Source organism: Archocentrus centrarchus, chromosome 21 (genome assembly GCF_007364275.1).
Source record: "Archocentrus centrarchus isolate MPI-CPG fArcCen1 chromosome 21, fArcCen1, whole genome shotgun sequence".
Classification (NCBI taxonomy): Eukaryota; Metazoa; Chordata; class Actinopteri; order Cichliformes; family Cichlidae; genus Archocentrus; species Archocentrus centrarchus.
The window spans coordinates 17,681,334-17,693,607 of NC_044366.1; the positions used below are offsets into that span (position 1 = coordinate 17,681,334).

Consider the following 12,274-nt stretch of genomic DNA (forward strand, 5'->3'; position numbering starts at 1 on the left):
ACAGAAGAAGCCTTTCGGATGAGAGGTGAAACGTCTTCAAGAAACAAAAAGAAGTCCAGTCGCCTTTTTCAAGCTCCAGAGACTACTACTAGTACTCTTTGTCCCATGTGAAACATAAAGCTGCAAAAGAAAACACACACACACACAATAATAATAATAATAATAATAATAATAATAATAATAATAATAATAATAATAATAATAATAATCAATGTGCATGTCTCCCAAAACAAATTCAGGAAAGAGATGAATTTATTTTAAGCCACTGAAATGTCAAAACTAATACCTCATTTTGGCTTGAAGTCTGGATAAGAACCTAACAATAAGTGCAAATGAAGTGCTTCTATAATTTTTTTTAAAAAAGTACACACAAAAAACTAACAAAAAAGAAACTAAGTGATAAAACCACATTTAAATACCGTAAATAACACAAACATGACAAATATACGTTTGCAGAGTATTTGCGCATAAAATATTATGTTATGATTAGAGTTATAGCGGCATCATGTGGCAGTGATATATCATCACAGTTTCTTATGCACGTATCAAATTTGTACAATGTTACATAAATACGTGACTTAGCATTAAATTAAAAAAATGAAAATAAAGAAATAAAAATGAATTAATAAATCATGCATTTCATGTTTTTACAGAGTCCAGCACACATTAAAAAAGTAATAGAAAATTAACACAGGTACATGAACTTTACAAGATTATTGAAAGTTTTGTATAAATTTGTAGTCTTCAGATATTTTTATTTCGGGCTTTAAATATTTTCACATATCCATTTGTTTAAATCTTTAAATAAGATGGTAACGTTCGCTAGATTTAAGAATGTAAAATCTAGCTAAGCTTGAGCAACTTAATATAAATAAAAAGTCCAACTATTAGAGGAAGTGAAATATTGCTAACAAATAACGAATGTCAAACTCAATTTCTTGACCCAAATGTGTTTCAATATTCTAGCGAAAATTATTCCTTAACATCGGCACGTGCACACGGTGAATAGTGTCACGGGTGTATCGCCAGGATTAGGCACAGAGCAGCTTGCGCGAACATGCGATCATTTTTGGTCCTCGGTACGCTCCGTAGCACGCAGTTCCACAACGTGCAAGCAGCGAAGTGAGAATTGTGTCTGTGTGAATAGCTCAAACTGCCTCTCGTTGCGACTCGTTGAGTAAGTACAGCTTTTTTTTTTTTGGTAGTGAAAAAAGTCTTTTAGATTCTTTATGCTGACCAGGGAGTGTTTTGTATGTTGCTAATGAACAGAATGGATATTCCCCTCCGGATGAACGGCGTGGTGCAGCTCCAGTGGTATTCGCAGAGTAGCAGTGACCACTTCATTTTACGTACAACAAAAGTAATTCACGCACTAACAAATCACCTTATCGAATAAAACATGCGCTGATAGCGTGGGTAGACTAATAAGAAGGTGCTTTTGTTGAACAAACGCCCAACGGGGCCCGTGTACGGGTGGGGGAAGCTAAGCTAGTAGGTTAGCCGTGAAGCTAGGGACGCCAGCAGTTATTAGGATGAATCAAACATGTTTGTTCAGCTCTGTGATGTATTAAAACCGACAATTTTAGTTTTAAAGCTGTTTAATTGTTCGTGTAGCTGTTTAACGCTAAGAAATGTTTTATAATATAATTAAGCCAAATCTGAAAAACTTAGAAAAGCTTTGAAAACAGCAAGGACTGATGCCGGTGTTTAAAATCACAACGTGCCCGATAGCTGATCACTGATCAGTTTTTGTTCCCTCGTTGGTTTGTTTTAGTTTGATCTTTCATCGCCTTCTTTCTCCCAGTAGAACAAATGTGTCTTCATTACAATAGAAAACATTTGTTTTAAGCATTTGAACTTTACAGCCAGCAAAGAATTGCTGAATATTGGCTAAGGAGGTTAGTAAATGTCGTTGATTTGCTGATAGCCTGATATTAGTCAACATCCCTTGAAAATGGCTACATAGCTGAGGCGTCCTCAGTACAGAAAAGGGGAAGGGAAGTTTGTGTTTACAAGCCTAAAATAATTTGGGGGGGCATTTACGTGATCAAGTTGCTTATAAATAAGCCAGTCATTTCAAGCTTTAAAACTGTCTCTTTGGGTACTAAAGACAAACAATTGCTAGAATAATAATAATTTAAAAATAATTTACAAACAGTACTGTTTCCTGCATTCATGAATAAATTTTTACTTTCTGATTATTTACTTGATTCTCCATCAACAGTTTAAATCTCCAAGTAATGAAGGGGTACAACTTAAATTTATTTTTTTTTTTTAAGTTGTACCCCTTCATTACTTGGAGATTTAAACTGTTGATTCTCCATCAACAGTTTAAATCTCCAAGTAATGAAGGGGTACAACTTAAAAAAAAAAAAAAAATTTAAGTCTCATGGTTTTTTTTTATTTTGTTCAGTTTATTTTAACTAAATTGCAAAATACAATTAAAGTCCTTTAGGATTTGTTATGGAAAAATCTGATTTTTTTTTTTAAATCCACAAATGTTTGATCATAAATCGATTATTTACTAAAACTAAAAGGATGATTATTTGATTTAGCCAATAAGGCTGCATCTTATCATGTAAGATTATCCTATAGGATTAAACTTATACGTTTCAGTGGTGTGACTTTTAAAATCATATATAGTAGTCTATTTAAAAACTTACAAGAATTAAAAATGGCAGTTAAGTGAATTAAATAATTTTAAATATAAGTATTCTAAATATTAATATTGTGAATAACCTCACCTGCAGTACCTTCACAGCCCACCAGAGGGCTGCGACCCACACTTTGGGAATCACTGCCTTAAAAACATTACATTTGCAGTTTATACAAAAGTTCCCATCTGAACAGTTGGAGCCAGAAAACATTTAAATTTCTTGCTCAATATGTAACATGGATAAGATGTTTTCCTACACATCTGTTATAAACATCAAGGAAAAATCTCTGATTCAGAGGGACATGTTTTACTTTTCTCTGTGCTGTTTTTTTTACACAGACAGACAATGGCAGAAAGTCAAGAAGAGATGTCTCCACTGGAGGTGAAAGTGGCACGACAAGTAGAGGTATTTATTATTCAAAGTTTGAACTCATAATTTGGAATGTACCAGCTAAAATTGGTCCTAATTTAGCTGTAATTATCCTTACCTAGTACTACTTTGGGGATCACAATCTTCCAAGAGACCGGTTTCTGAAAGAGCAGCTGCAGCTCGATGATGGCTGGGTGGCTCTGGAGACGATGCTTAAATTCAACAGGTTTGTTTTTTTTCTCTCTACTGTATTCCCTGTCAAACAATTACTACTTATATTTTAAACCCCATTTTGGTCTTACATTCACAGTTGCCTATCGTTTTTGTAAGCTTAACATAATTATGGAAGTTTGCTGCACAGCTTTTTTGTATTTACTAAACTAAAGCATGCAGCTTGGGTTTAAAAGTCCAGGTGCTATCTTAAGTTTGTTCAACTTTAGAATACTATTGAGACCTTAAAGGATCAGGATTTAATCAGGATGCCCTGACTGAGAGTCTGGATTTATGTTCACATATATACACATAAGCAGTGTTTGAGCATGTCAGCTATGGCATATTTACTGTGGGTTATTGATTGATGTGAAATCTCCTCAAGATTTTTAGTTGATTGCATTATCTATTTATAAATGTGATCATTTGGGTTCACTCAACTTTGGACTAAATCTTAGAGTACCAGTTTTGTAGATGTTCTTTGTAAAGTTATTTAATTTTGAGATGCTGCAATATAATAAAACTTTCTGTAAATGTGTTAATTAAAATTATTTCACTTTGATATTGTATATACCAGTGTTTCTTTTGGCAAAGCCATATATTGTTTTGTTGCTTATGTTAGAGACTTGATCTTACAGATAAGTCAGATTGTTTATCATAACTCAACATTAAACATTGAACTGCTATGTCTGCTGAAATGTGAGCACAGAAAAACTGCCAGCTAAAACAGAAAAATTTGGCTGTAGCAAATTTAATAAATGAAAGATGACACATGATATGAAAAGATCTGACAATTTCTGCTTCAGTGCCCTATCAAGTCCCACATTTTGCTATCCTCTAGAGGTTGTAGTTACATTTTGGATGTTGGTGTGCATTTGTATGAGGATCTTTATATGCAGCATGCGAGTCCAGCTAATAGGGGCAGGCAATGCCTGTGGCTGTAGTGAATTTTACTGTCAACGTGCAGTCACGATGCTGTTACTGTATTGTTCAAGTGGCTTTATCCTATGATCACCACGCCTGCAATACCTAAAGGTGGTGTCACTGAGGGCTGACGTGGTCAAAACTTGACTAGATTATTACCAGTTTATTATTTATTGCTGTGAAAAATCACCTTGTGTGGACTGCAGTTGTTAGTTGTTACATGATTAAATGACCAGTAACCAGATGGGACATCATTTAAAAACAAAGTCCCACAAGGACAGGGGGTAGGGCTTTTAAAATTAGCTGCTGGGGTGAGAGAAGAGGAGGGGCTTTGTGCGACCAAGCAAGAAGAGAAGGATAGTGATGACTAATTGGTGTGGTTGGACCTATTCTGTGATTGATGATGGGCAGACCGAGATGAGAGCATCCTCTCATATTGTGCCTCATGCAGACTTGTTACCAGCTGGGTCACAAGTGGCCACAGCAAGGGCAAATGAAAACAGTAAGGCCCCATAAACACAGAAGCAGGAATCAATCCTTCTAATCCCTTTATTGAAGTGTATATTTAGGATGTAATGCTGTGTGTGTGTGTATGTGTGTGTCAGCAAGTTGCTTCCTAATTGAGCTTTATTACTTGAAATGAGAGTCTCACTCACCCCCCCCCCAAAAAAAAAAAAAAAAAAAAATCATGTGTACTGGCTGGGACAATCAAAGAGAGAAATTAGATGAGTTGCAGGGTCTCCAACTTTATACTGCAGTGATATGATGAATGCGTACTTCTGTGAATCATTACTGTTAACACACGGCCCTGCAGCCGTCTGGTATTCAGTGTGTTTTAAACATTTGCATTCTTTTCATAGATTGAAGTCTTTAACCACAGACAGCAGCGTCGTTATTGCAGCTCTGCAGAAGTCCAAGACTGGTCTCTTGGAAATCAGCGAAGACATGACGAAGATCAGGAGGTCCCTGAACAAGCCCTTACCCGAACTGAACGATGAATATAAAGACACACTTAAACAAAAATCTGTGTACATTGTAAGTACATTGTAATATTTTTGTGCTCACAGTGCCATTTGAACAAGTTTTATTTGCTTCACTGAGCTAATGCAGTGTAATGCAACAGTGCAATAAATCCTTAGCCTAGCCTATAAATGGTGTAGACAAAAATAGAAATACAGAAGGCAAATTAAGCAGCAAATTGCAGTCTCAAAGGCACCCACAGTTCAATCCATAACCATTTTAAACATGAATATATTTTAATTAGACTGCATTGTTGTATGTTGACTAAGGGTGCCGTATGTTTTCTTCTGGAAATTAAAAAAAAAAAGCCAATTTTTGTAGTGTCTTGTACATATTCAGATTTTACTTTTGACCTTGATTCTGGCTGTTCTTCCTCCATTTCACCTTTTCTCATCTAGAAAGGTTTTCCTCTTGAAACGACCCTTGATGAGATTCTGGAGTGGCTGAATGGGAAAGGCCCCGTAGAAAACATTCAGATGAGGAGAAACCTCCAAAGGCGGTTTAAAGTAAGTAAAACCATTTTATTTATTTATTTTTCACTTTGAATTTTGCAGACTTGCTCATATAGTTTCTCTAATTTCCGTCTCTGCAGGGATCTGTGTTTATCTGTTTTGACACTGAAGAGTCGGCTAAGCAGTTCCTGGAACGCTCGGACATAAAATCATTCAAAGACAATGAGATGCTTGTGTTATCAAGGTAGTCTGTGAAGCTTTTTTTTTTTTTTTTTGGCACAAGCTGGTGACATGGTGTCAGTGATTTAATGAAGAATTACACTGATTTAAGAGATGCTGTTAAATGTGTTGTGCGTACATACCTTTGATGCCCTTTAATCTGTCAGTCTTTTGTGTACGTTCTAAGAAGCATGGATTTATTTGGCAGCTGCTGTGGCCTGAATGGAAAACTGCAAATCTGAAAAGGCTCCTTTTTATAGGGGCTTTTATGTTAAGTCTACTTTAAATACAGGTGGTTTGTCCAGGATACAGAATGTAGAAAATGACTATCATAGTTTTAAAATTATACTAAACTATGTAAACGTACCAGCATAAGAAATGTTTTTTTTTTTTTTATTTAATTAAAATTAATGTCTGAATACTCTGAGTTTAACATTTAACTGGGGCCTTGCAAACCTTTTATATGTCATTGTGTGGCTTTTTCTTTCAGAGAAGCCTACCATGCAAAGAAAGCAGAAGAGAGGAAACAGTTTAAAGCAGAGACAAAAGCAAAAGCTAAGCAGTGAGTACATGCATTACTGTGTCTCTTATTATAAAAGTGGATTATATGTTTTGTGAAAAATAAGTAACCGTCCTCCTCCTTTATTTAGGGAGAAGGAACATCAGCAAAAACACGCAGAAGAAAAAGAAATGGTAAGACGACCCCCCCCCCCCCCCCCCCCCCCCCCCCCCGTTCACGAGCTTACAGTCTGCTGCTGAATGCACTCAAAGAATGAAGAGGGCCTTGTTAGTGATGTTTTCTCATTTGTCTTGCAGGATCTGCTTTTGGATGAACACTCAGGGCGTTTACTGAAGTTTTCAGGAGAGCTTGAAGATGTTTCAAGAGAGGACTTTCATATATTGTTCTCTGGGCATGGAAGGATAAAGTGGGTTGACTTCACAAGAGGGGCAAAAGAGGTAGGTTTTCTATCTACTGTTTCCTGCATAATTTACTTATCAGTTAATTAAACATTTCATTTTTGACAACATGAAGTGGTGACTGGAAATGGGTAGAGCTGTTTGATTTCAAACGCAGAGATGAAGAACTGTCATTTGGTTAATACTTCTTCGTCCTTCACCTCCCAACAAGGGCACCCTTCTGTTTGATGGGAAAGCACAGGAAGCGTTTGATAAAGCCAAAGCAGCACACGGAGAGGACCTGAAAATCAAGGACAACAGTGTCACATGGCAGTTGGTTGAAGGAGATGAGGAGAAGGAAATAATGAAGAAGATAATCGAAGCTCAACAAGAATCATTCAACAAATCCAGAGGCAGAGGCGAGTTGTATTTTCATGTTGTGTTAAACAGTATTGACTGAACCGGGATGTAAACATTTAATGTCAGTAAAGACAGATTTCTACAGCATGATCTGTACTTTACAGAAGCGTGTTTTATGATTTAGTAAGGTAGATTCTTGTCCATCTTAAAAGGTGGAAGAGGAAAAAGAGGCCGAAGGGGAAGAGGTGGCAGAGATCAAGGCAGAACTCAGTACCAAGGCAAAAAGACAAAGTTTGATAGTGATGATGAGCAGGAGGAGGGTAAGTTCATCATTCAGAGCTTTAAAATAGTCTGTTAGCAACATATTACCGTCTGTTATTTCTTATCTAATTTGTATTTTATTTTCCTATAGCACTTGCAGCTGCACCTGCAAAGAGAGAACTGGAAGATGCTGCTGATAGTCCTGCAGCAAAAGTTGCCAAAACTGAAAATGGATCTTAAGTTATGACTTCAACTCAGAATTTTTCTTTAGTAAAAACATTTATTTTAAATGGCGGGGGAAAAAAAAGGAAAGGAAACCGGAGACAACTTGAGTCCATTCCAGTGAAAGCTTCAGACTTTGGAGAATCGTAGGAAGTCCACCTGGATGTCAACCTGGAGAAATATGTTCAAAGCTTGGAATTAGTTTGCAGCCTTTTATGTCCCTGAATACTGTGCCTCTCATTAATCGTGTACCTATGTTTCTCTTTTGAGGATGCTTTGGTTTTATCACATTCAACATAAACCTGCTTGTAATTTCACCGAGATTTTAGTTTATTTTGTAAGACCTCTGTGGCATCTTAATCATGTGGTGTTAGTCTTCCTACATTAACTGATGACAGTATCTTCGTTGCTAATTTTTTTTTAAGTTTGCATATGTGGACTGCAAATAAATCATTTACCAAAAAAAGGCTAAATTTGTCTTGTGTCACGTTTAGCTTAACATTTAACGTCTGGTGTAATCTTACCGATTTCTTTTTGTGGAACTTGTACGATGCTGGCAAGTCATATCGTAATTCTGTAAAAAAGGTATTTGGTGAGTGTTGGAATATTTTAATAGAAAACATGGAATTATTTGTCTTACCTGCTATGACTTCCATCTTTACTCCCCAGTCATTAGCCTTCTTTTGTATGTGCTGGAAAGGGATCATAAATCGCACATCAGGCTTTACAGCCTTCATACCACAGATATAGACTTGAGTTTTGGTCTCACATTTAATGGACTTGATCAAATTGGTAAATCAATTGCTAAATAAGACTTGGGTCAGCAATCAGAGAATTTAAAGACTTGCAGGTCTCACTTTATAAGAAGACATGATCTGTGTCAAAGGCCACTGAACTTACTTCTCGTGTTGATGTTTTATGAAGTGAGTACACGGCTGTCTTTGCCATGGTTAAAGCAGCTCGGAGGAACTTCATGTCCATTCCTTGAACAAAGAACAGGACAAGGAGTAACAGGCTACATGAGTTAGTGATCACCCTATGACTACCACAACACAGTCTGCCCAAACACCTGATGTACCTTCTTAAATTACCACACACTTATTAAATAGAATTTAGTTTTTTAATGGTTTCCATCTCAGGGATTAAATACAGAGTTAAACGTCTTCAGGAGAATAATCTGAAGGTGTTTTATGTTTAAGAATAACTATTTTCTCCTTCAGGCTTTTTAAAGGGCTTGCAGTCTAATAGCTGAAAGCATCACCATGAAATGTTTCTGTTCTACTTTATTGAACAGCTTAAATGTTCAGTCTGTCTTAATTGTAGAATTAAAAAATTTGTCAGAACTGGTTACTATGGGGGAGTTTCAGTCAGTTTTAAATAAGAAAATAGTTCCTCTGGTCAAAAGTGATTGTGCTACAGGCTGCACTTGTTCTCGATATGTTATTAAATACCATCTGTTCACTCACTTGTATTGTGTGTCAGTGTGATTATTTGTGTAATTATTATCTCTGCTGCCCTCTCAGCCAGGTCATTCTCGAAAAAGATTTTTATCTTCATTAAACTTTTTACCTGGATAAATAAAGGATATGGATTACCCTTGGAATGGTGTCAAAGTCCACAGTCCTTATTTTCTGAGGAAAAAAAAAATCTATTCCACAATTTGCACTAAATGTGAGTTGTCAAACTTTCTTTCGGCTTGTTCAGTGCCCCCTGTGCTGCTGCCTACCTGGATGATGTTATCCACAGTTACACCCTGTGGAGTATATGCAGCAAGTGGCTGTGGTGCAAGGTGGGCTTACTGCCAACCCAAGTGTGTAGTTGTACGGAGGGACTTACAGTGTCTGGGGTACCACTTGGGCAGTGGGCAGGTGCACCCTCAGATGGACAAAACTGCTGCCATCACAGCCTGCCCATGGCCCAAGACTAAAAAAAAAAAAAAGTTGAGGCGGTTTTTGGGGGTTGGCTGGTTACTACCAGAGGCTCATTCCAGACCTTGCAGATCTGACCAGTCTCCCTAACTGACCTCAACCAGAAAGGTGCCTCAGATCTGCTACAACCACCACATGGCCGACTGCCCAGTGCTGGACATCAATCAGAAACTATCAGAGTAAGAGTCACTATAACACCATAGAGAAGGAGTGCTTAGCAATCTGGTCTCTCCTCGGATGCCCATTCACCCTTTGTTCAGACCATGCCCTGCTGTTGTGGCTCTATTGCGTGAAACATACCAGCACCCAGATCAGCCGGCAGCCTCTGGCTTTGCAGTCGTTCAAGTTTAAGGTGGTCTGGCCAGGGGCACAGATGGCTGTGGCAGACTTCCTCTCCCACTCGTGATGGAGGGAGAAAGTTAGACTGAACGGCTTCCCAGCCTAAGTCAGGCAGTGGGGAGAATGTGGTGGAGTGTGGTTTCCTGGCTCAGCTATAGAAGGGAGAGGCAGATTGGTGTGGTTTGGAAACAGTGCCAGCTGAGTGCTGCACACCTGTCTTACACAGCTAATTAACCTCTCCTCTTAAAGTAGGTGTGGGGATGGAGACAGATGCACAGCAGTCAGAATTTCTAAACAGCCAGCGCTCCACAGCTGGGCACATGAAGTGAAGCAAGTGTGAGTGTGCATATAAAAAGTGTGACATTAAAGAACTTTGTGTGCAAACCACATGTTGACGCTCATCCTTACTGAGTAGAACCACCGGTGGCTTTAACAATCCAAGTTAGCATGAGGTTACACATTCATAAATCTGAACACAGGTAAAGGATAAATGCTGTAAAAGCTCTGGAAAAAGCAGCATGATGAGCTTGAGTTAAGATGTTTGCTTGGGAATCTTCCCCACCGCCACCATCCACCCCTTAAGACATGGAATAAAATATGAGTTTTATGTTTTGTGCCATGCTGGGGACACACCTCAGCCTCTGCTGCTTCATTTATAACTGGACTTTCATAATATGCAAATAAAGCAATACATTGTTAGAATTAAACCATTCACTCACCTTGGTTGTGTTTTGTCCCAAATGGTGGATTCATTATGACAGTGTCAAACTTTTTCGCGTAGGCCTCCGGCTGCAGACAACACAGGTCACACTGAACCAGATCCACGTTAGAAATCTCAAACTCCTCTGCATTTCTTCTGAATATGTCCAGAGCGTCGTCGTCAATGTCGAAACCGACGCACAAACTGCAGAAGACAGCCAGAGAGCAGGAAATAAAGCTGACAGTAAGCCACGGGCGCGTTAAACTTCTAAAACGACGGTCTCACCCTGCGTCAAGCATCGCAGCCCCGACGCTGAGGACTCCACAGCCACATCCCAGGTCTGCCACGAGTTTGCCCTCAATATCATCAAATGTACTCTGGATTGTGTAGAGCATACATGCTGTGGGTAAAAAATAAAATAAGTAAAATAAATAAACGTGCTGCTGAGCTTAAGTGATCGCCCATGTTACCGTCCTACCTGCAATATGAGGACTGGTTGGATACTGCTCAAGAAGGATTTTTGGCTCTTCAAATGTGTCCACCTGCTGCAGGCAGCTTTCTAATTCTTTCAGTTTCATCGCTTAAGAATGCAATGTCCTAACTTTGCGTACCCCGCTGGATTATTTAAATTTTTCTCATTTAGTTTAAATCACCCTGGGAGAATAAATTGAGCCATGATTTCGAGCGACGCTGAGAAGTTCCGCAGCAAGAGGAGCTGTGTGCATCAACCAAAACAATCCGACCCTCACGCGTGATAGCCCCCAACATGTTCCTACCTGCGTACGGTGTTTATGAAACTAATAATAATAACAACAATACCTATTTTACTAACAATGTTAATTATAATTTAATATTTATATTTTAATAATGATCTGCCATTATTAAGCAGAAGAGAATGGAGGATGGATGTTCTTTCAGCTCCTCCCTTTTTAAGCGTCACCACTGCAGATCATCTGTCTCCATCTAACCCTATCTTTAGGGTGAGATTATTTTAGCATTCTCCTCTGTCACACAACCCCTCTGTGTGTCCTCCTTCACTACATCCGTGAATTTTCTCTGAAGTTTTCCTCTTTTCCTCCTGCCTGGCAGCTCCATTTACAGCATCCTTTGTCCAATATATCCACTATCCCTCCTCCGAGCATACCTCCACCTTTCCAGCCTCTACACTTCACCATGTTGTCTGTGAACATCATAGTCCACGGAAACTCCTGCCTGACCTCATCTGTCAGATTGTCCATCACAACTGCAAACAAGAAGAGGCTCAGAGCGGATCCCTGATGTAATCCCACCCCCACCTTAAACCCATCTGACTCCTACCGTACACCTCACCACTGTCTCACTGTCCTCATACATGTCCTGCATTCACAAACTTCTTTGCCTCTCCTGACTTCCTCATGCAGTATCAAAGTTGAACATACATAACAAATACTATTTGCATATTATGTTATATTATATTATATTATATTATATTATATTATATTATATTATATTATATTATATTATATTATATTATATTATACAGATGGGATTACAAAATATGTGTCATTAAAAAGTCTAATATACTTTTAATTCTTAATAAATAAAAATGGTATGTGCCTTAAGTCTTAGTGCTTAAAGCTAATTTAATCTATGTGATAATTATTTTTTTTTTTTTTTTACACATTTAGATTTTTGTTCTTGCGATTTTTTCTTTTTTTCTCTCTTGTTGGTTGTATT

At 38.0% G+C, this 12,274-nt stretch overlaps 2 protein-coding genes across 2 annotated transcripts; one reads left to right on the forward strand and one right to left on the reverse strand.

The window, feature by feature from the left end:
• The first annotated feature begins 1,076 nt into the window (after positions 1–1,076).
• On the forward strand, positions 1,077–8,060 carry ssb (small RNA binding exonuclease protection factor La). Its single transcript, XM_030758787.1, has 12 exons — positions 1,077–1,177; positions 2,996–3,062; positions 3,149–3,252; positions 5,021–5,195; positions 5,579–5,686; positions 5,773–5,876; positions 6,342–6,413; positions 6,502–6,544; positions 6,668–6,808; positions 6,981–7,167; positions 7,321–7,428; positions 7,521–8,060. The coding sequence occupies exons 2-12, from the start codon at positions 3,003–3,005 to the stop codon at positions 7,607–7,609; spliced, it is 1,191 nt and encodes a 396-aa protein (XP_030614647.1). The 5' UTR covers positions 1,077–1,177; positions 2,996–3,002; the 3' UTR covers positions 7,610–8,060.
• mettl5 (methyltransferase 5, N6-adenosine) lies at positions 7,630–11,309 on the reverse strand. The gene is made up of 7 exons (XM_030758788.1): positions 11,037–11,309; positions 10,844–10,958; positions 10,578–10,762; positions 8,492–8,574; positions 8,232–8,283; positions 8,116–8,165; positions 7,630–7,762 (listed from the first exon to the last, which is right to left on the reverse strand). Exons 1-7 carry the CDS (start codon positions 11,134–11,136, stop codon positions 7,721–7,723), a joined length of 627 nt encoding a protein of 208 aa, XP_030614648.1. The 5' UTR covers positions 11,137–11,309; the 3' UTR covers positions 7,630–7,720.
• Positions 11,310–12,274: the final 965 nt, after the last annotated feature.